Source organism: Amphiura filiformis, chromosome 7 (genome assembly GCF_039555335.1).
Source record: "Amphiura filiformis chromosome 7, Afil_fr2py, whole genome shotgun sequence".
NCBI classification, from domain to species: domain Eukaryota; kingdom Metazoa; phylum Echinodermata; class Ophiuroidea; order Amphilepidida; family Amphiuridae; genus Amphiura; species Amphiura filiformis.
In genome coordinates this window covers 63,378,816-63,405,455 of record NC_092634.1, presented here as the reverse complement: position 1 = coordinate 63,405,455, position 26,640 = coordinate 63,378,816, and the positions used below count along the sequence as shown (strand labels likewise).

Genomic DNA, 26,640 nt, shown 5'->3' with positions numbered 1-26,640 from the left:
TCAAGCAAAACCTTCTCGCTTTGTTGTTATCCGGCACTGAGAAGTATCCAAGAAGAAGACAACAAGTGTAGTGGACATATCTAGAGCCCTGCGGGGCAAGATTGTCTTCACCCCGAACCCAGACTTCCCTGTCATATCTACCCCTGAACTTGACCCAGCCCGAATATTTTAAGGCAGACCCGATGTACATGTACCCTGACCCAAAAGTTTTCTTTCTAGACCGAACCAGACCGGATTGTCTTTTTTGTCAATAGCCCGGTATAGCGAGTCTATGAACTTCTGACGCAAATTATAATTGTTGCAAACTTGGGATTATTACATAGTAAAGTACAGAAACAGTGTAGTGCATTATCTGTGTCATAGACTTTGATCCCCAACCTGGTTTCAGTCTGGCCCAGTCCGGGGAAATTCTGGGTTTCGGGGTGGCCAGCTGAGCACTAGTCCACACATGGATGCTATGATGCTATTTTGCTTTATTTAAGGTATACCATCATCATATTTTGATTTATGATATAAGGTATACCACAAACAATCATTTCATTGCTATGCTAATATTGAGAGCATAATATCAGAAAAATATATATATACCATTAAATAAAAAATAAATTGTAATTTTTTTCAGCTAGCCTAATCTACAAGATAATATTCAAATAACTATTCTGATAAATCGTTAGAATAAAAATTAAGTTCATGTTTTTCTGAATATTTTATAATAATGGCGATAAGATTTGAATGCAGAAAAATGTAAAATATATTTTAAAACTTAAAAAATTAAATAACCATATTGACAGCAAATGAGCAAAAGCTTGTATTTTGATTTCACCTTTACTTTCTATGCTACAAAAATATCAAGAAAAACAACAACTTAAGCTTGCGCTTAAATATATTGTAAGCCAAACCTTATCTTTGGGCAAGAAAAAACCTATGTACTTGTGGCCCTTGAACATGTTTAACACAAAACTGCCACAAGGTTCCATATAGGAGCTTTTGCTTTAAACATGTTCAGGGGCCAATGATACATAGGAGGCTTTTCCTGCCCAATAACATATGTTTTAGCATGTTTGAGCATGTTTTAACAAGATCTTAAAGAAAAAGTCAACATTAATTATTGTGAATAATTACAGATACCCTATCTTGTAAACACCATGAGGAAATATTTTGGGACAAAAAGAAACACACCAATATGTTGATTTTTTCAATAAAACATGCTTTCTATGGCCAGCAACGTCTTATGAGACAGCACAATTTATTTGAAACCCACCTCAAACTACAAAATCCATGCATGTTAGGTATGGTATTTTAAACAATGACACATTTTGTTTTCTTTAGTCTTTTTCCACTTCCCAGCTTCTTCAAAATTATATCAATCTACGGCTAGCTATTTACATGCATTAATTGAACAATTTGGCCAAAACTTAAATCAATCATGATAGCAGCATCATGACTATAAAGCAAAATAAACACATTGTGCATTTTGTTTAAAAAGATAGAAAAAAGAGATAATAATTTTGAAAAAAAAATAAAATCGATTACCTCTATCATCAGCTCCATATGAAGCATTTTTACCTAGTGCACAAAGTTAATTGAATGACCAAAAATGTGTTATTCCAGTTGAAATTCATAAACGTCCACTTATGGAAAACATGCCCTTAATCTCCCACACAGGGAGTGTGAGTTGAATCACAGTAGCTGAATCACGGTAGGGGGTTGAACCCCCATGATTTGGTTTGTTAACTCAACCTCCCCCTGGAAATTCCAACCCCCTAAAACCAACCAACCCAAAAAGGAAATTTCAACCCTCTTAATCTCCCACACAGGGAGTGTGAGTTGAATCACAGTAGTTGAATCATGATAGGGGTTGAACCCCCATGATTTGGGTTGCTAACTAAACCCCCAGGAAATTTTAAACCCTAAAACCAACCACCACCCCCCCAAAAAAACCTGGAAACCTTTCTTATACAATGAACCTTTTGAATCCTGTTTTAACTTCTTTTTTACCCCCAACTTTTTTTTTTACCTATCTTTACAAAACACAAAATTCTTCCCAAAAGGGGTAAAATTATTCCCTCCCCTTTGGAGGCAAAAATAAATGGAGGAAGAATAGATAACCCTGTTTTAAACAAATGAACTTATAATCAAATTATTAAACATGATTTCAACATGAGAAGCAAATTACATTTTCTTGTGATGATTGCTGAATACCTTGGTTTGTATGTGCAAAATATGATAGTAAAAGGTTATGGTATGAAGTCTGGTGAATTGTACACTGGAATATGGACTATTCCAGTTGAAATCCACACAACCACTATGGAAGACATGACCTTAATATCCCACACAGGGAGTGTAGATTTCAAATGAGGTTACCTGAATGGGCAACTCCATTTGAAATCAACACCCCCTGTGTGTGAGATAAGGTCATGTCTTCCATAGGGGGTGGATGATTCCAACTGGTATAGCACAATGTGACATATTTTGTAAGGTTTTCACAGGGGTTTTCATTGTTTTAATGGATTAATTAATTAATTAATTACCTTGATTGTCCAGTCCAAACGATATATTTTTTCCTAATGCACAATGACCAAAAATTACATTTAAAAAATCAGTCAACTTCATTCTCTTCCAACCCAAAAATCTGATGAATCATGTTCCATGTATAGCATTTGAAAGTGAATTTCATCATGTTCACTGTGCATGAATTTAATGGTTAATATGTGTGGTATATTTTATGGTAATTTATGGTAATTTATACTGACAATTTGAATAGGAAAGATGATAGATCATTACCCCTCAATGAAGATATCAGAATGAAATGGATGCAAATTTATGCAAATGAGCTACCAAATTACCATATTTTGCGACAAAAAACCCACCGAAATTTTAATGCTGCTAACTGCCACCCCTCCACCAAATCGCATTACTATACACCTTACCAGTTCTGAGAAATTGCACTTGCAACCTCAGACGGATGGACTAACAACCACAAAACATAATACCTCCGTGAAGACATAAAAGCACGTTGGAATGCATCTACAAAAAGGTTTATGGGCTTTTTATAAACCACTGGTACAACGATCCCGAGGTATATTCAACGAGAGAGGCCTACAATGGGGCAACTACTCCCTTACTCATGACAGAGCTGATGACCGTAAGTTCCGTAACCACTAATCCTGTCCTGCGCAGTATCGGCTCCGAGACCCCTAGAACTCACCGGTGCGTGCAGGCTCCCTCTTTTGTCTAGGACTGGGGGGTAGAGCCTCACAACCTAGTTCATCCTGTGATCTTCATTTAATACTCATAGCCCTATTAAATACCACAAGCTGGGTGCCTTCAGTGAGACAGGGGTGGGCAACTCCGACCAACCCACCCCCACCCCCACTTGAGAGTGTTTAGGGTTATAGACCAAATTATTGAATTGGGAGCATAAAACTGGGTATGTTACAAAAAAAATTAATCAATTCAATCTCATTCCTCCTTTAATGGGTTATTCCAGTTGAAATCCATACACCCTCTATGGAAGACATAACCTAAATATTCCACACAGGGAGTGTGAATTTCAAATGGGGTTACCTGAATGGGTGACTCCATTTGAAATCTACACTCCCTATATGTGGGAGATTAAAGTCATGTCTCCCATAGGGGGTGTATGGATTTTATCTGGAACAGCCCAATGGTCTTTCCCTTTTATTTTTTATCTTTTTATTGTTGTTTCAGTTCTCTTCTTCTTTTCTTTTTTCTCTTCCAAACTATGTGACAAAAATTTATTTTCACATTTTTCCTGTTTTCTCTATATCATATTTTATAGGTTTAGTTCCAAAACTCTCAATAATTATATGTCTCAAGTGCCCCGCTAATTGCATACAAAATAAACATATGAACCCAGAATCAGTTTTACTTTTATATTATAAAATGTTCTTGTTAAATTATATATTAGTCATGTGTGCAAAAATGAAAGTGCAATTGAAAGTGAAACTTTCATCAAAATTTGTTGCACACAACCACTCAAGTGAAAAAAATGTGCTTTTTGGGCTATTCTATTTAAAATCCACACTACCCCTGTGGAAGATTTTTGAAATATCTTCCACGGGGGAGTATGAATTTCAAATGGAATGAGCACATTAGGGAGCTCCATTTGAATTTCATACACCCTCTGAGTAAGAATCTTCCACAGAGGGAGGGTGAGTTTCATACGGAGCTGCTAATGTGCTCATTCCATTTGAAATTCATACTCCTCCTGTGGAAGATATTTCCAAACTCTTCCACAGGGGTAGTGTGCATTTTAAGTGGAATAGCCCAATTTCCATACAACCCTCTATAGAAGATATGATCTTAATCTCCCACACAGGGGGTGTGAATTTCAAATGGAGTCACCCATCCAAATAACCCCATTTGAAATTTACACCCCCTGTGTGGAAGATTAAGGTCATGTCTTCTATAGGGGTGTATTTGGATTGTAATGGGGTGGCCCAATGTGATACAAAGTTGGCGTGAAGTGCTGTGATAATTAAAACACTTATTCACGGTGATAAATTCACTCCAGTGCAGATGTGTAACACTTGGGTGAAAAAACAGTATTAAAATTGTTTGTTTGTTTGTTTGTTATTTTAATTTGTGAGAAACATCAATCTACACCTTTACAACTTTTGTTTACTCAGAAATGACAGAATTATTTGTCATTTTTATGGTATTTAGCATCATCTTCATAGTCATCATCATCATCAACACCATCATCATCATCATCAACACCATCATCATCATCAACACCATCATCATCATCATTATCATCAACACCATCATCATCATCAACACCATCATCATCAACACCATCATCATCATCATCATCAACACCATCTCCATCATCAACACCATCATCATCATCAACAGCATCATCATCATCATCATCAGCATCATCATCATCATCATCATCATCATCATCATCATCATCATCATCATCATCATCATCATCATCATCATCATCATCATCATCATCATCATCATCATTATCATCATCATCACCAACACCAACACAACCAGCATCCAGCATCACCAGGGTTGCTAAGTTTTTTTTAAATAAACAAAATCTGATTTTGTTTGATTTAAATCAGATTTTTTTAATCTTAATTTTATAAGTAAATCTAAATTTAAATCGAATGTTTTTACATCCTCCGAAGTCAACCAAAGTGACTGAACAAAAATCAAATGCAAAAATACTGTTGATGTAAAATCTTGAATAAATCATGTGAAATTAGAGATTAGTCAAGGTGATTTCCACTGGTAAAAAAGACCTACAAAGGGTTCTTAAAGTGATTTAAAATCATAAAGAATATCAAAAATAGCTTAACCTGGCAAATGGGGATCATGATTAAACCAAAACAACATTGAATCATCCATACTTATTAACAAATATTTTAAACAATCTGTCAGCGTTTTTTAATCCATTGTTCCCAGCAAAACACAAAAACGTTTATAATATAAAATGTTATAAACATGTTATGGTTTTGGTCAAAACAATCAAATGGCAGGTTATAGGAAGGTTATGACAACAGCAAGTTTTCAGTAATTTTTTTTCAATGTTGTTAAAATGCTTTATACACTTTATATAACCCGACATTGAAACGTTTCCTGTAAAGCGTTTTGTGTTAGTTAGATCCATTATCATTTGTTAGCATGTTAATAATCCCTCAATACCAAGATTATTATATAGGTCTCAAATAATGAAATTTTCGTTAAGCACTTGGGTGTTAGAGTTAAATCAATTTTTCAAGCCAACTATTGTTGGTACTAATAAATAAGCCTTGGTTTATCGTGGTTCACAAATCTGTTTTAGTGCATTCTCAAAAGAGGTTCAGTTCAGTTCAGTTCATGTGATTTATTAATCTCACAAGAGCTAGGTTCATTCTCACCAAGAGGTTCAGTTCAGTTCAGTTTCGTGACTTATTAATCATAAAACTTGTTAATTGATTGTGGTTGAAAAGAGTCGCCAGGATCGTTATATAAAAGTCAGTTAACAGGCTCATATTTTTTGCTTCAAAGAAATGCACTTACTCTGTACGTTTCAGCAACACCTGCTGCCTTTTTCAACACTGATAAGCTGGTATTGTCCTTCATCTCTGTTCATGGTGGCACCCTCCTTTGATACCTGTCTTGCTCTGTGCCTATGATCCAACCTCCTCATTAAGTGTTGACAATGGCAACATTTGTTGCCGAAACGTACTCAGTAAGTGCATTTCTTTGGATCAGAAATATAAACCTGTTAACTGTTAATCAATTCCCAGACTTCCAAAAGTGTTATAATAGTTATATACAGCCCGTGTTATAATAGTTATAATCAGCCCGTGAACTTATTAGAGAGTGGAATTAAGGGTAAATATCCATTCACATAGAAATACTAATACCTGCGGCAGACTGGGTACCTGAGATGCACGGAATGGGAGTAAAATAACATGCAATAAATAACAAGTATTATTTCATGTGCTTTAGAGTGCATCCAACAAATTTCTTATTACATGATTATTCAAAGAAATCATTAGCATATCTGGCTGATAACGAGGTAGTTCTGTAAAACCACTCCCAGTAAGCGAGTTTAAAAGTAGCGTTTATATTCAATTATAATCTGCAGATTTTTTTGCGTATGCAATGAGGTAATCACTGTCCAATTTTGTAGTGCAGAATCATTGATAAGAGCTTATTCAGTTGAAATCCATACACCCGTATGGAAGACATGACCTTAATCTTTCACACAGGGGGTGTGAATTTCAAGTGGAGTTACCTAAATGGGTGACTCCATTTGGAATCTACACCCCTTGTGTGGAAGATTAAGGTCATGCCTTCCATAGGGGGTGTATGGATTTCAACTGGAATAGCCCAGTCCTAGGGATGGCTTCAAATCCGAACTGCCAGCACCCTGGTGGAACCAGCAGTTTAACCCAGGAGGTACTCAAGTTTGGTAGGGTGTGCCGCTGAGAATTGGTGGACCGATACCAATTTTCAAAAAAATATTTACCCATCGCTATATCAAAAATCAAAGCTTTTGGCCAAATTTAAAGCAAATACCAAGGTTTTTACAACGTTTCCTAAAATATTTGGAAAATTTGAATTTTTGGCTACAGTTTGGCAAAATTGGGCTGATATAGTTTACGAAAAAAAGGGATAATTTAGAAAAAATGACCAATCCATACACCAAATTTGGCCTAGAGTATTGAATGCCCAAAAATGCAACCATGTTTGCGGCACATCCCTGTATGATCATTTGTACCGATACCCTCTCCCTCCCCCGGGATTAACCATATTCTCTTGTTCCAAACAACAACAACTAAGCCCAATCACATCACGGTCAACCAGTGGTGGGATTTTGAAACCATCCCCAACCAAAAGTGTCAATTTCTCTCCAAGACCTAATTCTGTGGAAACAATCTCTGAATTATGAAGGAAAAACATCACAATATTGTTATGGTAGATTGATATGTACAGAAAATATTAAGATTTTAAAGCATGCATCATGCAAGTTAACTAACATAATCAGCTATTTCAGTTGAAATCCATCCACCCTCTATGAAAGACATGACCTTAATCTCCTACACAGGGAGTGTGAATTTCAAATGGAGTCATCCATTCAGGTAACCCCATTTGAAATTCACACTCCCTGTATGGAAGATTAAGGTAATGTCTTCCATAGGGGCTGGAAAAGCCAAATTATGAATGGTCAAATGAAGACAGTTTGATACTCTACCCAGTTTAAAAGATTAAGTAGGCTCAAAATATGCTAAGGTGTCATATTATAGCCATATATTTTGACATCTTTTTTTTAAAAATAATAATTATAGAAATGGAATATTTGCTAGTTTAGTGGCAAGTTTAGGTAGTAAAGACATAGCATACACAATTTAAGTAAAATCCTTTCACTCTAAATAATAAAAATAATAAAAATAGCTGTAAAAATGCCTATTTTTACACTTTTTTTATTTAATAACATGCCAAGAGACGCCTTTTTTCAACAGCTTTTAATTTTTTTTATGGATCCTTATAGAAATTCATGTGACCTGTTTCCCAAAATGGTGCAGTAAACCAATCAAAAAAAAACAGAAAGAGGCATTATGAATTATAAGTTAACAGATCAAAAAAGGATTTAAAAGTTTGCCTTGCGTATGTTACTATTGTCTGTCAAACTTTTGATTGATTTTGAAGTCCCTCAGTTTTTTATAAACAAAGACTTGAAGCATAAACTAAAGGGTAAATCTATTGTAAATAACTTCATTTCTCCATATTATAATCAATTTGTAAGTGGCTGCCATCTTTTTTGAACATATAACAATTTTAAAATTTTTCTTGAAATGTCTGTCAAATAGTAACATACTCAAGACGGTGCTGTAATTCCTGCTAAACTAGGATGATACAGCTAATTATGCTACATGACATAGCATTTAGCTCCACCTAGCTTTGTGGCACTATCACTTTGTGAGGAGAAGCTTTTTTGATGACACAATCCATTGTTAAGTGTTGTCTGTCAAACATTTGTATGCATAAGTTTGTGCATAAGATTTGTATGTGTCTGTCAAAAGTAACATCATAATCGTTTAAAAAAATTAAAATCACTTGATGTTCACATTATGATGATAGTTTAGAGTTTATAAAAGTGTTTTAAAACATGTGATTTATAAACTGCATGTGATCTTTATTCAATTTCCCATCTTGAACTACTGTTTTTGCCAAATTATTATTCTGTATGTTACATTTGACAGACATCTTGCGTATGTTATGGCTTGACAGACACACATATTTTATTTATAACAATTTATCCTCCTTATTGTAATATTTGGACACATTTTTTTCCACAATCAGTTGCTGTAGGTCCTACACCTAAATAACCACAAAATACCTCATGTAATACTTTATAAATTTTTATTTGATTGCAGAAAATCATCAAAATTGTGTCTGTCAAATATAACGTACGCAAGGGCTAGAAAATTAAATTTGTGAAGTAAATGGTCTATAACTTATCTTTCTTTTAGTGTATTATGAACGATATATGTGCATACTATAATTTAAACCTGGTTGGAGACCAAAAGAAAAGAGCTGGAAAAATAATTGTGTGTTACACTTTTATGACACCTTAGCTTATTTTGAGCCAGTAGATGAAAGTATGAGAGGTTTCATGCAAAAAAAGAACAAAATTTAAAGGCCATGGATCATTGATTTAAAGAAACATGAAAAAAAAATTCCACAAAATTCGAGTATGTTACAATCAAATGAGAGATATATGATCTTATGTACAAATGGACAAATTCAAAGAGCACATCAGAGAACTGATTTGATTCAAAACCTCTCTCCAAAAAGGTGTTACGATCATGTGACGATCAAATGATGATCCAAATAACTTCATCAGAAAAAGAGGTTATTAATGTTCATTCTTAGTCAGTGGGAGTGGTCTAGTCCGTAGACACATAAACTGATTGGACAATCGCATAATTTCGGTGCTGTCTATCAGGCCGTAGACGACCCCATGTCATCATGAGCATTGATAACGCATAACACGCTTGTAGAGGTGCGTGTATGTGTCACGTTGTATGCATAGACTAGTGCGGGATACGCAAACACACTAGCAGTACTCGCAACAGAATATGTGAAGTTGTAAACAAGTTTCGTTCATTTTATAATAAGGGGAGTTTCTATGACGGTAACTTTGTTTTTGCTTAAAAAATAATTTACAATTATTAAAATAATATTTAAGTGACTAAGAATGAGAATAAACGATAGGAATTTTTATTTTTACTATCCTCTACCGTGTGATAGACGACAGGCAGGTCCAATATTTTTATTTTGGCGCCGGCATCCACTACTCAAAATATTGGACCTGCCTGTCGTCTAACACACGGTAGAGGATAGTAAAAACAAAAATTCCTATCGTTATTCTCTAAAAGACTGTTAGAAACTTTTTATTTACAGCAACTTTGAAACTCATAACGGCCTAATCTTAGATTTGTTCCTGTTGGTAATGGTGTATACTAGCAGGTAACTAGGTGATTTATGGCTATTTGTAGAATTGATATTTGAACTATTTATCATGCAATTTAAGAAGTGTACAGAATTTGGTTGATTAAAAATACGATGCGCCTCCAGTGTTTGCTAGGGAGAGCCCAAAATATGCAGTGCATCATGGGAAAAAGCCTGTATAATATGAATACAACACATATCGGCAGAGTGCAACACCATCGTGTTGTTGTAGAATGCAATAGCTGCCATTTGCAACATTTCAATAAATGTGACCGTACACCACGAATGAGCCGTAAATGTCCTCAATTGTATTCTGAGTTACAGTGTAAAATGGGCATGAAGGTCATATTCATAGGTATTTCAATTTGGTGCTACGTGTATCTCATTAAATGAGGTACACGTAGCACCAAATTGAGGTACCTATGAATACGACCTTCATGCCCATTTTACACTGTAACTCAGAATACAATTGAGGACATTTACGCTCATTCGTCTAATGGGTCACAAATATTACTTTCAACCAATAACACCCAACTATGTGTAAAGGTGATATCTTGGGTTAGCTTAGTGGTCATCAGGATAGTATACAGAACATCAGCACTTTACAATGAGCATGATGAGGGGATTGTGCTGCAAACAATAGGTGTTTTACAAAAGGCAGCTATTAAATTCTACTGCACTTACGATAGTTTTGCACTCTGCCGACGATATGTTATTGTGTGTTTAAAATGTCAATAATGAATATAACATTTGATGTTGCAATTTACAAAATAGTAGATCCATTTTCTATCTATTGATCATACATAATCCTTTGATGAACTCTTTTCAACATTATTATTATCGCACTCAAATAAAAATCCAATGGTGGCTAGAACAACGATGTTGACCCTAGAGGTCACAAATTGGGACTAGCAAGAGCAACTGCTGGCGGCGCATCATACTGTGAATCTTGAGAATGCTTACTTATGATATCTTGAGTTGTGGTAATAATATGAAAGTCAGAAATATATTATCAAATAATTTTGATGTGTCATGCTATGACACAGTAGATAGGCCGCCCTCTCTAATTATAATCAAATAATTTTGTGAGAAAATGAGAAGAATATGGTTTGAAACATGAATCATGCATTGAAGAGTTGCATTTGTAGGACTGTTTAGAATCTTGATGACATTTTTGATCGGTGAATCTATTTTTTTATTCACTTTTGCCTAGCTTTTGATGACAGTGTATGCCATCTTGACCACTTACTGCTCAAGCACACATTGTACAGTGAGCAAGCCTCAAAATAAGCAGATCTGGACACATTTGGAAAAAGCAGCTCCTGATCCTGTGATTATCTAGTGAACCAGGAGCCATTTTTAAAGAGCTAAGAGTAATTTAAATTTCAATTGTACACATTAAATACAAAGCCTGCTTTAACTACCAGGCTTTTTTTAAATGTAGAGCCTGGTTCATATGATTTTGGTGTGGACCAGGAGCCAAAATGTTATGACCATTGGGTAAATGGCTCCTGGGTGCCTGCTTATTTTGAAGCTTGACAGTATGAATGAGGCTATAAAACTAAGTCAGGCAAGAGATGCAGTGAGCCTGGAAAGCAGCTGTGATCAAGATACTATATATAACATGTCATCAAAAACTATGGAAAAATGAGTAAAAACATTAGGATTTTTCGATCGAAAAGTCATCAATGAATCATGCAATGTGCTATTCCAATTGAAATCCATATACCCCTACTGAGGACATGACCTTAATATCCAACACAGGGGGTATAGATTTCAAATGGAGTCGCCCATTCAGGTAATCCCATTTGGAATTTACACTCCCTTTGTGGGAGATTAAGGTAATGTCTTCCATACGGGGAGTAGGGATTTCAACTGGAACAGTCTAATCATAGAGAGATCACTTTGGCCTCAAAAAAAAATTGTGTGATTGGCGTAACCCTACCGACCATTAAAGTAGGCCAGACCCTAGACTTTTTTTTGCAAAATGAACAATAAAAAAATAAAGAAATTTAAAAATTTCAATAAATTTTTAAAAAAAGAAAGAAAAAAGTTCCAAATTTACAGCTTAAAAAGTAACAAAAATCCTGACCTACCTACCCTAATTTTTTTTATGTTACGTCAATCAAACAATTTATTTTTTGAGGCCTTATGATCAATGAAAAGTGTGACAGGCAAATCATGTACATGCATACATGATGATGAGGATCAACATGCTGATCAATATCAATAATCATGCAATGATGAGAACATGCTGATCAATATCATGCAATGATGAGAACATGCTGATCAATATCATGCAATGATGAGAACATGCTGATCAATATCATGCAATATCAAACAGACCTATGGAGTTCTCCGAAATGTCTGCGAGTGGTATGCCTGAATGACCCGAGGAGTTGTGAAGAGAAAATGGCGCTTGGTTAATCGGTGATTATGAAATATATAGTTTAAGCCATAAATAATACACACTCATGATTGGTAACATATGAAGATAAAAATAATTTATGGTAAAAACATAAGATTTGAGACCTTTAGTTACTATGCAGTGTATGAAATATATGGTTTAAGCCATTAAAACACACTCATGATTGGTAACATACGAAGATAAAATAATTTACTGTTAACATTTTATATTTAAGAGCTTAAGTTAAGATGCAGTGTGAATGCACTGTACTGATGACGCTCTTTTCTGCTGTTGATGCTCTTTTCTGCTGTTGCACTCGTATAATCACATGGGCTGAACATTGTATGACAACTCGTCGTCTGCTTCACATACTGTCGTATCTACAAAGGCTGCCTTTTGTGATTTTTGTATTATTGTCATCTAATTATGATGAGATACACTGTATAATTAAATTTATATATTAATTTTGAGGTATTATCACAATATTACAACCTCATGTCCATTCGTAAAAGAAAGAAGCATACTGAAATGTAACATGATAATATGAAATACAACAATGATAATAAAAATCACACAAGGCAGCCTTTGAAGATGTGACACTATGTGATGCAGACGACAAACTGTGCTCTGCACAGGGCAGCCATACAAAACATTCACTGCCCATGCTGCACCTTAACACACATTCTTTTACACATGTTTTTAAACACGCAAATAATAAAATATCTTGGTTTATTGTATTATCATATTGAAATAATCCATGGGCAAGAAAAACTTCTAAATGTCTTTGGCCCTTGAACATGATGTTTAAAACAAAACTGCAAATAGGTTACATAGGAGGTTTCGCTTTAAACATGTTCAGGGGCCAAAGACACATGGGATTTTCCAGCCTATGGACGATATGACACAATTCAATCACTTGGACCAAAGTAGGACAGTTTGAAAATTGAGATATTAGGCTATTCAGTTGAAATCCATACACCCCTATGGAAAACATGACCATAATCCCACACAGGGGTGTAAATTTCAAATTGAGTTACCTGTTCAGGTAACCCCATTTGAAATTCACACTCCCTGTGTGGAAGATTAAGGTTATGTCTTCCATAGGGGGTGTATGGGTTTTAACTGGAATACTAACTTGCTCAGTACACAAGCTTACTGCTGTTGAAATCCCCACATTCCCGGCATAATTTGTTGCAAAGTTATGAACTTTTTATAAAGCCATTTTCTTAATATGCTTTATATTGTTTTTACTCCTTATTTTTGCGTATACAAACTTTGGTCTGATTGGGTCAGATGGTGCCAATCAGGGCTCAAATTTCGGGGGAGGCCACCGAGGCCATTGCCCCAGATCATTTTTTTATCATTTGTTGGTCTTGGTGCCCTTCTTTGTCTTTGCCCAGTGGCCTTGAAAATGAGTGCCAAAAAAATTAAAATTCAAGGTCTGGTGCCAATATGCTGATTTGTATATGAATGTGTCATTGTGATTCTGAAATGGAAACTCTTTTAAAATAAAAAATAAAAATTTGCTGAAAGTTTTTAAAATGTAAGTGTCCTTTCACTATATCAAAGTCTGAAATCACTACAACAAAACTATCCTGTCAATCATACTCCCCATGGCCTGTGATTGGTTAACATAGTGTAACGAGGGAAGGCGTGGCCTTAGTTACGCTATGCTAACCAATCATGCGTCATGATGGGGACGTCAGACACGAAATAGTTTCAACAATAATCTTTCACAGAGGGAGGGCGAGTTTCAATTATGAGTTGCTTAATGTGCTAATTCCATTTGTAATTCATACTCCCCCTGTGGAAGCTATTTATAAAATCTTCCACTGGGGGTGTGTGCACCTTAAATGGAATGTCTCCATCTTGTTTGTGTGCATCTACACCTGTAAAAGTTATAAATTATTGCATTTATTTCATTACAACACAATCAAGAACCGGTTTAACAATTCAAAACTTACGTTTGTCCTTGTCTTTGTCCTTGTCTTTCTTGTCTTTCTTGTCTTCCTTGTGGTCCTTGTGGGCGCCTTCTTTACCTGGCTTTCCTTCTTTCTCTGCCTTCTCACCTAATATTTACCAAATCATAAAATAGCAAATTGAGTATAAATTGGGCTATTCCATCTAAAATCCACCCTATACCCCTGTGGAAGATTTTGGAAATATCTTCCACAGGGGGAGTATGAATTTCAAATGGAATGAGCACATTAGGCAGCTCCATTTGAGTTTCATCACCTTCTGAGAAAGATTCAACCTGAATCTTCCACAGAGGGAGGGTGAGTTTCAAATGGAGCTGCTAAAGTGTTAATTCCATTTGAAATTTATCTCCCCTGTGGAAGATATTTCCAAAATCTTCCACAGGGGTAGTGTGGATTTTAGATGGAACAGCCCATTGTGAGAGATTAAGAATGAGTTACGGAACAAAGCAAAAGTTTGCTGACCTCCTATAAATGACAGTCCTTTCGTTAGGGAGGGTCAAAAAGTCTGATTACGTTTGTAAACTCTAGCTAAAACATTGATTTTTTCGGGATGGAATTGTCAACATTTTGCACTTATGTTTCGGGAGGACAAAAGGAGTCAGCCATTCGTTCATAAGACGCCATTTTAGTTTGTTTCTTTAAATATGAGTTACATCAAAAACCATGATTGGACCTGTAAATAACGCAATAGTATAAATTGTAGCATGTCCAGATTTTAGTCCCACAGGTAGCTCTGATTCTGATTCTGGTTGAGTCGGCATTGCCAGACATGCTGTACTTCATCAACTTTGGAGTTCAATTAAATCATTCCAAATAAATCCATTTTGGGTAGATATCAGCCCACTCAGCTGTTGTGTATATTTGGAAGGACCTTCACTAACTGAAATACTATTTACTAGCTTTTATAGTTTCAGAAAGTACTCCTTGCTGCCTGTAAACATGGACAAGAATATTTTTTTCTTTTGACTATATCCTCTACCGTGTTATAAGACAACAGGCAGGTCCAATATTTTATCATAGTGGATACCGGCTACGCCAGCATCCACTACTCAAAATCTTGGAGCTGCCTAATCTAATCTCATCTAAAACACTGAAAAAGTGAAGCTTTGTCCCACCTCCAGTGGTACCCCCCCCCCCCGTTCACCAACTATTACAACCTAAACCACAGCCACTGACTAAGACTGGGATGTCATAACTTACTTTTGCCTTCCTTCTCTTTGCCTGTCTTTTCATCTTTCTTACTGCCTTCTTTTATGGATGAGGCGGTATCATCTATCTTCACATCTTTCTTGACCGTCTCGGCTTCTGTCGTCTCTGGTTGTTCTGTTACTTCTGGTAGTTTAAACTGAGGCAGAAGATGCTTTAGTAGATCCCACACTTTGTCTAGGTGACCGTACCTGGCAAAAAAGGAAAATGTGATTGTGATATTTATTAAAGTAAAATAAGGAGCATCAATCATCAGATTTGACATTGAAAAAATTAATAAAAAGTGTCAAGCTATAAGGCTAAAGGTCCGCTCATACTACACCGCAATTGCTTTGTGGTGCGTTGCTGATATATCGATTACTTTTTGCCGCAATCAACACAACTCATTGCCATTCCAAGTTAAAATGTATTTAACTTTATTTCGATACCGCAATGCAGTATTTTGGAGTACGATGCGGTAACACATCGCATCGCAAAGTAATTGCGGCGTAGTATGAACAGACCTTAACAACAAAAAAAGCTATGTCTCAAAGAGCCCGCACACATTCACTTTTTCTTAGCGTGTCTATATCAGCTGAAACATCAAACTCATTTTTCATATCATTTAAACTTTTTAGATTTTTGCCGCAAATTCATGAAAATATTTTGAACAAAATTGACTTGATTTGATACTTGCATTGTTTAGGTATAAAACAATTTATATTTGTACTTCAATTGTGTAAATGAACCACAACTTTATGTTGTCTACTTTTGAACACTTGAAAATGAGATTTTAATTCAAAAATAAGTTTTAAAAAAAAAAAGAAGAAAAAAACCACTCCGCATTCATTTTTGAAACTGCCAAGGGCTTTGGGATATAGCATTTTTTTTAGCTTAAGGGGGTACTACACCCCTCGATAAATTTGTGTCTATTTTTGCATTTTTCTCAAAAACTAATAACACAGTGGTAACAAAAAATATGTATATTATAGGGCAAGGACTCCAATTACTACACTGGAATTTCAGTGACCCACAATAAGCGGTTTCTTATTTATGATAAGAAATAAGGTACCGCTAGGATGTACCTCGTTTCCTATCATATATACTGAACCGCTTGTCTTGAGTCACTAAAATTTCAGTGTAGTAATTGGATTCCTTGCCCCAATAATATACATAACTTTTGTTACCAACTGTGTGTTATTATTTTTTGAGTAAAATGCAAAAATAGTCACAAACTTAACACATGGGTGTAGTACCCCCCTTAATTAGGAGTAAGTGTAAAATGTTCATTGTAACAGTCATTGTAAAATCTAAACTCTAAATATTTTCATATAATTTATTACAAAACAAAAAGAGGACTACCGTATTTATTCCAATAACCGCCCAGGGCGCTTATTTTTTACACTGTTTACATAATTAAAAAGTGGCCCAAATATTCATCCATCATCAGTGTGCACGCCATGCTTCAGACCATGATCCAGATTTGTATGGGCAATAAATATTAACTGGGTAGGCGCTATGGGCGGTTAATGGAATGAATACGGTATAATAGGACACATGATAAAAGGTTTGCTTCAAGGTTTGTACCTATTGCTGGGATATGAATAAGTAGAAATTAGTCAAAAAGTTAACAAATTAATCAAGAAAATAGGGTCAGAAACATAGACCAAAAATATACAGACCATTCATCAACATGCTAAGTCCCTGTGCTTTGTATGCTGGGAATTCTTCCATATTCATGAGGGCCGATCGCAGTGGCATAGCATGAGTCATCTTATTGGGGGCACTGACCCCCCTGTCCGTATCATGAAAGCATTGTGTGCCTTCTCGTTACGCAATCTAGAGCACTGCGTGTCTTTTCATTTACGCAAATGACCAAATAAATGTGTGGTATGTATGTAGCAGTTCGTCTCTCACACTTATGGAACGATTAGTCCTAATGAGGGAGCATAGTGGCCGAGCGGAACGGGCTAGGACTCATAATCGGAAGGTTGCGGGTTCGTATCTTGAATACTACTCTCCACCCAGGTGTGAAATGGGGAGCTGTTATGAATACTGTCCATTGAGCGCCGCCTAAAGGTATGAGCATGCCTTGGGCATTGTATGGCAGCTGACATATTCTAATGACGGCGGAATAAATGTAAAGCGCTTTGGTACATGTTCACATGTGAAAGGCGCTGTATAAATACCTGTTTTTTTACCAACATTTATTTATTTTTTTAACATTTATTAACAAGTGATGCTGCGACTTTGCCTGTTGGTGATTGATCTCTGTCTCTTTATAGTATACGGTTAGAAATTATCCATCATTATAAGAATAAATATTTGGCGAGTGAAATAATGTGACTAGTAATATGTTTCATGTTCTGAACTAATGGCTATTCTATTCCACACTACCCCTGTGAAAGAGTTTAGAAATATCTTCCACAGGTGGAGTATGAATTTCACATGGAATGAACACATTTGGCAGCTCCATTTGAATTTTATACACCCTCTGAGAAAAATTCAACCTGAATCTTCCACTGAGGGCAAGTTTCAATTGGAGCTTCTGTGTTCATTTTATTTAAAATTCATACTCCCCTGTGGAAGATATTTCTAAATTCTTCCACAGGGGTAGTGTGGATTTTAAATGGAAAAGCTTAATATTCAATGTGCAGAACAAACCTAAAAGAGAACACATAAAATAATTACTGGGAACACTTAAGATAGAGTCCGAAGTTTTCCGTTTTGAAAAAATCACGGAATCGGAGGGACAACACGGAAAATAACATTTTTATATGATGTGACAAAATTTTTTAAAAGATAAGAGAAATAATTTTAACAAACAATAAGTTGTGTGTGTCAATTTTTATGATAATACTGTTCAATAATACCGAAATAAAGGTATATTACCAAGGCATGAACCCCCTATTATCCCTCTAATCATCGTAACAGTCGGGCTATTATCGTGAATATTCCAATCAGAGCATATTGATTGCTATATTGAACAATTCATTGTGACATTATTATCATTGTTTATACATTTTAAGCTTTATTCATGAAACATGAATTTACAACACGGATTACAACACAGAAAATGGATTTTAGAAAACGGTAAACTTTCGGAATAAATGGTACATAAAATACTTTAAAATCCCTTTTGAATAACAATTAGGATATATATGCATAATGCTAGTTAGTAGCACCAAAATGAAGAAAAACAACAACAATAACAACAACAACAACAACAAAAACAACATTATGTTATTTAAAATAAAAATCATAAAATGCGAAAAGGTAAGTCTTAGGTTAGAGCTGGAAATTTCATAACGAATACATTGAAAATTGCAACAAAATCAAATTAAAGAAGCTTAATATATTACTAATAATGAGAATAAAAACATGATTGAAAATTCTAAACTGAATCATAAATCACAATCATCAGACATTATGGCGCAAATTTACTTGCTTTATCGTGATTCGTTGAAGTTTTCAAATGCACTTCAGCTAAAGATGAAAAATTTCCAAAACACTGTTGGAGTTAACTTTTCTTAATGGGCTCTCCCAGTTGAAATCCATACTCCCTCTATGGAAAATATAACCTAAAACTCCCACAAAGGTAGTGTAGATTTCAAATAAAGCTACCCATTCAGGCAACCCCATTTGAAATTCAAACTCCCTATGTGGAAGATTAAGGTCATGTCTTCCATAGGGGGTGTATGCATGGCTTTCATATGGAATGGCTCCATATTTACCAAACATGACTAGAAACTTGCTTTTTATAATAGAGCAACAGACCTTTTCCGGAGAACTTTTAATGAAGAACGACAACCACACACAACCATCAAAACATATTGAACCAATTTATATCTAGCGATATGACCATGTACTGGACCACACAATGGTCACCGCATTCTATGTACTGCATCACATAAAAACACTCCATATTTGATTTGTGTGAACAATCATACTATGCCAGGTCAAATGCACTATCACCGGTGTGTGATCACTTGCGGATGTTCATCACACATGACATGGACTTATTTCAGATCAGATATCAAAAAGGTCTAATCATGTTATGAAAATGCTTTAATGTCTGATAATTTAGATAAACTGCTAATTTCAATCAAAGCTAACTGAATCTACCCTAAGATGTTATCATCAATGGCCGCCTCTCCCGCTTCGGCCATCAAATTTTGAGGCGGAGATTGGCTATCATCATGCGCCTCACTCATTCCCGTATCACCTGATGCTTCCTCGTTAAGATGCCGCTTACGTCTCCTATACACTGCACTTTGTACAAGATAGCTATGAGAGATTAAGAGAAGGAAGTGAATGGGGGAGAAAAGTGCAAGGAATGAAGGAAAGAAGGAGGAAGAGAAAATGTGCGAGTGGATTTAAAGGAGGATTTCGTGATCCTAGCATCCTCTTTTTATGACATTTTTCAGTAGATATCCACGAAAAAAGCTTATTTCCAAAATTTCAGTTGATTCCGATTTTGCGTTTGCGAGTTATGCATGATTATGTGTATTACACTGCTCCATAGACAATGTGTTGTAATTTCGTTCTGGTGCACCAGAACAAAATTCAAATTTGGCGATATTTTTGCTAAACGAATTAATCTGCAAGAAATATTTGGTACATAAACATTATGTAGCCAGAGGTATCCAGTGGTGTAAAAATCTCAACTTTTTTGGGAAAAGTGGGGGATGAGGCTGTGGATCACGAAATGCCCCTTTAAGCTAGGATAAGAGATGAAACATTGGGCTATTCAGTTGAAATCCATACACCCCCTATGGAAGACAAGACCTTAATCTCCCACACAGGAGGTGTAAATATCAAATGGAGTCACTCATTCAGATAACCCCATTTGAAATCAACACTCCCTGTGTGAAAGATTAAGATCATGTCTTCCATACAGGGTGTAAGGATTTCAAACTAGAAAGCCCGCTCAACCGTGTACAAAAGTTCTGTTACTGAAGCATTAAATCTTTACTTAAAAGCACTAAATTGATTTTGCTACAAAAGTTGCAGTGTACTAAATTTCTAAAAAGTTAAGGCTTGGATTACAGTCCATAGGAATGATAGTTATTTACATACATTATACAGCATTGACACAGCTAAGACAAATCACATCAGCTAAATCATGATCAGTTATGACTATATTACCACACCCCATTTTTTCAGGAGGGGGGCACAATAGATTACTTACTGTAGTGGTATGGTCTCAGGCAGCCATCCAGTCAAAGTGCTGATCACACTAACATCGTTGAATTCACAGCTGCTAGTACCAGTTGCATAACTGAAAAATAGAATTTTGAAAAATAAAAGTTATCCACAATAAGCACAAGAACAGGAATACTTATCCATTTTCTGACAATTATTGTTTCAGCCAAAGGCGAGCTGAGTTAAAGAGTTTTTAAAAACGTTTCTTTTCCCAAAGGTTTAAGTCGTAGTCATTTGTTCTAATTTTTGGCTACTTTTATGTATGTTGGTTTTTAATGATGTTTCATATAAATACAATGGTTTTAATATTACAATAATTTATTCTTTTGAATTTCCGTGCAGATATGTTTATGTATATTTTTGTTGTTGAAGTTGGTAATATTGCCATTTTTATATCGTAGTTGTACTTTGTATGTATTTTTATTATGTAAAGCGCATTGGACTTTGTGGAAATGCGCTCAATAAATCCTTGTAATAATAATAATAATAATAATAATAATAATAATAATAATAATAATAATAATAATAATAATAATAATAATAATAATAATAATAATAATAATAAAGGCAATGCCTTCTGAGGGGTCAGCCCCCAACAGGTGTTAAAGAAGAAATTGTGATATTTTACAGTATGAACGGCTTGATTACCTTTATATTTTTCATCAATTTTAAAGCAGTAAAAGTTCACATTTTGTACAACTCAACAAGTTAAAAATGCAATGTCAAAACTTGTAGGGTACAAAGAAGCTGGTATTACATCTAGGGCTGCTAAAAACACGCACTTGCACTACAGAAGAGACTTTTATTTTTGCAATTTTTTTTTTTTACAGTTTTGGAGAGTTCCTTGACCTAGAGCCAAGCGCTGCAATCATTAGTAGTTGATTTGAAAAAAAAATTGGGGAAAAAAATCACCAACAAATTACAATTTTGTATCCAAAAGCGGCAGATTTGTAAATTGTGTTCACTTCAGAATCTATTAAAGATCTAAAAATGCATTGGTTTTGTACACACTTCTATATCTTTAATAGATTCTGAAGTGATTATAAGCTACAAATCTGCCCTTTTGGATACAAAATTGTAAAATTTTCCAATTTTTTAAAAATCAACCATAATTGATTACATCATTTTTTTTTCTTTATAGTTTATTTCTCTTTACAAATCCATTTCTGGAAGATTTACATCCCTGAAAAAAGATATTTCTCACTTCTCAAGATTCAACTTGTGCCTAACATAACTTGAACAATCCTGTAAGAAGCACAGACACAGCAAGATCATCCTCATATTTCTCTCAAGGATCAGGAGAGCATTTTTAGACAACATGAACATTTCAGGGTAGTTCATCATGAATTAATGAACTGGTAGTTCATAGGTGTGTATATGAAGACAGTCCAGATTCCGACACTTCTACAAAAAGCTATTCTAGTTTAATTCATACACCCCCATGGAAGAACATGACCTTAATCTTCCACACAAGGAGTATGAATTTCAAATGGGGTTACCTGAATGGGTGACTCCATTTGAAATTTACACCCCTGTGTGGGAGATTAAGGTGGTACTACACCCCTTGATAAATTTGTGACTATTTTTGCATTTTTCTCAAAAAATAATAAAACAATGGTAACAAAAATGATGTATATTATATAGGGGCAAGGAATCCAATTACTACACTGGAATTTCAGTGACTCAAGACAAGTGGTACGTTATATATGATAAGAAAAGAGGTACCGCTAGAATGTACCTCATTTCTTAACATATATATGTCACTTGTCTTGAATCACTGCAATTTCAGTGAAGTAATTGGATTCCTTGCCCCTATAATATACATAACTTTTGTTACCAGTGTGTAGTTATATTTTGAGAAAAATTAAAAATTATAGTCACAAAATTTATCAGGGGTGTAGTAGGTCATGTCTTCCATAGGAATATATGGCTACTGCGCTTATTGTGCGAAATGTGCAAAATACATGTATAGTTTGATCAGCTGGTAATAGGCGGGAAATGTTAGGCTTTTACAACTATGCCGAAAAGTAGACCCATGTTTAAAGTGTTATTAGTTGACCTGTCTGGTCTATATTTTGTGTGTTAAAGAAAGTAGACAAAGTATAAAGACTTGGATTAATAACTTGTGATGCTTCTGGCGAGATATCCCAAGACAATTCTCAAAATTAAATATTTTGATATTAATCCGCGATGTTATAAGGCCCGCCGATTACGAGCTGATCAAAGTATAGTACAAAGGATTTTGACACAATGATTTTGGTTTAGGACTTTGATAGACCATGTTCCATATATAACTTACTCAAGTGACATAACCTTAATGAGAGCCTTGGAGAGCAGCATAGGCCATAGCTCCTGGTTGAGTCTTGTACATGGCAATAGCATCTTGCCGTTGTCATCAAATGGTATGGAATCATCGATGGTGATCTTACGCCAGCAACCCTACAACAAAACATATGAATGGGTTAGAGAAATAGAGTTACCTGAATGGGTGATTCCGTTTGAAATCTACACTCCCTGTGTGGGAGATTAAGGTCATGCCTTCCATATACATATATGATATAGGGTGTGTGGATTTCAATGGGAACTGTTGTGGTATTAGCTGTGGCCAATGCTACAATGTAATCACTGGATAATACCAGAGACATGCAGCAGCAGTAGAATTTATTCAGCAGTAGATCAGAAATCGCCAGAAATAAGAAGTTGTGTGCGATTAACAACTAGAAATGTCGCGGTTTTCGATGCAAAGCGTCGAATGGGATGCCTCCACCATGGGGCGATTTAAATGTGTACAAATCCATTTTTAGTAATTTGACCTCAGATGACCCTTGATGACCTGGATGACCCCAAAATGACATGCCAAAAATTTGGCTCCAAATGTTGACTGTACCCACCAAGTTTCATGCCCATACGATCAATTTTATTTATTTGACCGTAGATGACCCCTGGGTGACCTCAGATGACCCCGAAATGACCTTCCAAAAATTTGGCTCTAAATGTTGACTGTACCTACCGAGTTTCATGCCCATACGACCAATTTGATCAATTTGACCTTAGATGACGCCTGCGTGACCCCGGATAACCCCAACAAGACATACCAAAAAATTGACTCTAAAATGTTGATTGTACCCACCAAGTTTCATGCCCATAAGACAATATATAGTAATTTGACCTTAGATGACCCTTGGGTGACCCCGGATGACCCCAAAATGACCTTCCAAAAATTTGGCTCTAAATGTTGACTGTATTCACCAAGTTTCATGCCCATACGACAGTTTTTAGTAATTTGACCTCAAATGACCTTTGACCTCAGTATATGACCTTGAACCTCACCCAAAAAAAAAGTATCCAGAGTTTTTGACCATGACCCATCTATCCTGAAAATTTGAAGTCAATCCCCCAATCCATGCCCGAGATACAGCATCCGGACGGAAGCACAGAAGCTCGGACAGTGCAAAAACAGTATGCCTCGCGGTGGAGGCATAAAAACACCACAACCCATCACAAGCTAATGACAGCGTGTTCGATGAGGTGTGGTATGATTGTTCACACCAGTCATGTACCATGTTGATCTTACTTAATGAAGGGTATTGAATATAGCAGGCCTTCTCAACTGGCAGCGCGCGCGCCACTTGTGGCGCTTGGAGTTAGTCGAAGTGGGGCACGGTAAATTTACTAATTTTTTCCCATAAATTTTTAACAAAAAAAGGGGTGAAAATACTACATCTGAGCCTTTAGAAAGCCCTAAAATCTCAGCGCGTCCGGGGCACTGCCCTCTGGACCTCCGCTGCCGGGGCTTTCACACTGGACCCTTCCAGGGGCCATAAGACGGGGCCTTGGACCTCGCCCGCTATGTGTTCGGTCACGCACACGCTCCCTCGCAAAATCCTCCCTTAACATGTTGGCACTTCATAATCACTAAATTTCCCAGTTGGCACTTCAAATAAACTAGTTGAGAAGGCCTGGAATATGGTGTCCACTGCATTATCGAATCTGCATTCGAATTGCCAGAAATTGATTGGCTGAATATGATTTGATGGTCATGTGTATCAAACATAGGGGGTGTATGATGAATTGCAACTGGAATAATATATTTTTGAGCAGACGACCCCAAATGGGTGGCTCAATTTGAAATTCACACTCCCTGTGTGGAAGATTAAAGTCACATCTTCGATAGGGGGTGTATGGATTTCATCTGAAATAGCCCATTGAACTCACCAACCAGTACAGCTTGACTATGTATTTCCCATGCGGATTATACTGCGGTTGATGTGGCCCTTTGCCAACTCGACACAGGGCGAAGATATGATCCCACGGTTTCCATGTGTGGTTCACTCCATTCGTCGTTGCGTTCATACCAAGCGTATTGGATAATTCCGTCTCTCCAGTCTGCACGGTGATGCGGTACAGATTGGTGACCTGTGATATGATCCATCGTATCACCTGAAAGGAGGGTCAAGAACATAGATAAATTTATAAACCATTGGATTTATTGATAATAAAGTTTAACGATGTGCAACAAGTTAAAACTCAATTTGCCCTGGCTGAAAAATGGCTGACTCCATTTGTTATTTACTGGGTCAGAGGTCATTGTTATGACGGGTGTTGTTGCTTGAGAGAAATTGGACAAAAATAATGCACACGCGCTGATGTTGATGCATCTTATGCAAAAGGATCAAGTAAAAGGTGTTCATTAACCTATTTCATACACAAGAAAAAAAAAAACATGATTTTTGCTTTTTAAAAAAAAAATTATCACTAAAATTGTTGGAAAATAGAACCAAACATAAATGCATGAACCTGCTCAAAAATGAATCAATCCTATGCGACGCGAAGGTGTGCGAAAGCACTGTTAGTAGTAAGCGGAGTGTACATTATACACAATCAATGACTCAGCATACTTTTCAACTGCTTTTCTGATTGGCTATAGGAGCATATCAATGTATTTCTCTATATTGATGTTGATTGGTGGTAATTATTGTTTGGGGAGGGCTAGGGAAAAATGAAAGCTGTGATTGCCAAGAATATTAACTTTCAAGTGTCATTTGGCATTTGTATAGGAAAAAAACATCATTTTCTTTATTTTTATACGAGTATCATTGTTTAAAAAAAGTTTATGATGTTTTTTTATTTTTTGGGTCGGTCGTGTCTGGGCAAACAAACACTTTTTTTTTTTTGGCCTAACTGCGCATCAGTTATTTGGAAGACATTGTGAAAAATCTAAACATTTTGCCTTTGGAATCGAAGCATATTCCAAGGTCCAAAGCAAAATGTTTAGAATTTTCACAATGCCCAACATATTACCGATGCAAAGTTATTAACTTCAATCTTTTCACTTGTCAAAATAACACACACACAATTTTCCTCAAAAATTAAAAATCTTTATGTTTTGCCTCTTCAAAAATCGAATAGGCTAAACAGGACAACCAATAACAGAAATGCAAATCACAATCTGTGCAAATATGGAAGCGCTCAATCCAAATACGGCGGCCAGCGTGTGTGCAGATTACACACAACATGGCGCGTACGGAGGTCATTAATATTTACGCTGACGGCGCAGAAGTCCAATGTCGAATATTAGTAACCGTGTTCAGCATTTGCGTTTTGGCAAATAAATGATAAAAATGATTGGATCGCATGTATTGCATTTATTAATGAGGTTATGAATGGTGATTAATTCACTGTTGGTTGAGAATCGGACATGACAACAACTAAGATATTTTCTTTTTCTCTCGTCCTAAATGTATGCTTTGCCATACCTTAGTGCGATCGTTATACTGCGCTGCCAGACCTACAAGGCTGCACACTTTATAGGAAGTTGATGATCAAGATGGCGCACATCATACTGTTAACCATTCCAGGGATGAGTAGTTTCAGATC

The 26,640-nt window shown here is 35.9% G+C and overlaps 1 protein-coding gene across 1 annotated transcript in view; it reads right to left on the bottom strand.

Annotated features, from left to right (window-relative positions):
- Positions 1-26,640, bottom strand: part of LOC140157456 (androglobin-like) — a 266,592-nt gene that overhangs the window by 121,626 nt on the left and 118,326 nt on the right. The window contains 7 exon segments of the mRNA XM_072180658.1: positions 2,532-2,564; positions 6,393-6,410; positions 14,359-14,463; positions 15,574-15,770; positions 20,750-20,839; positions 23,063-23,202; positions 24,979-25,203. Of these exon segments, the coding sequence (XP_072036759.1) occupies positions 2,532-2,564; positions 6,393-6,410; positions 14,359-14,463; positions 15,574-15,770; positions 20,750-20,839; positions 23,063-23,202; positions 24,979-25,203 (808 nt within the window).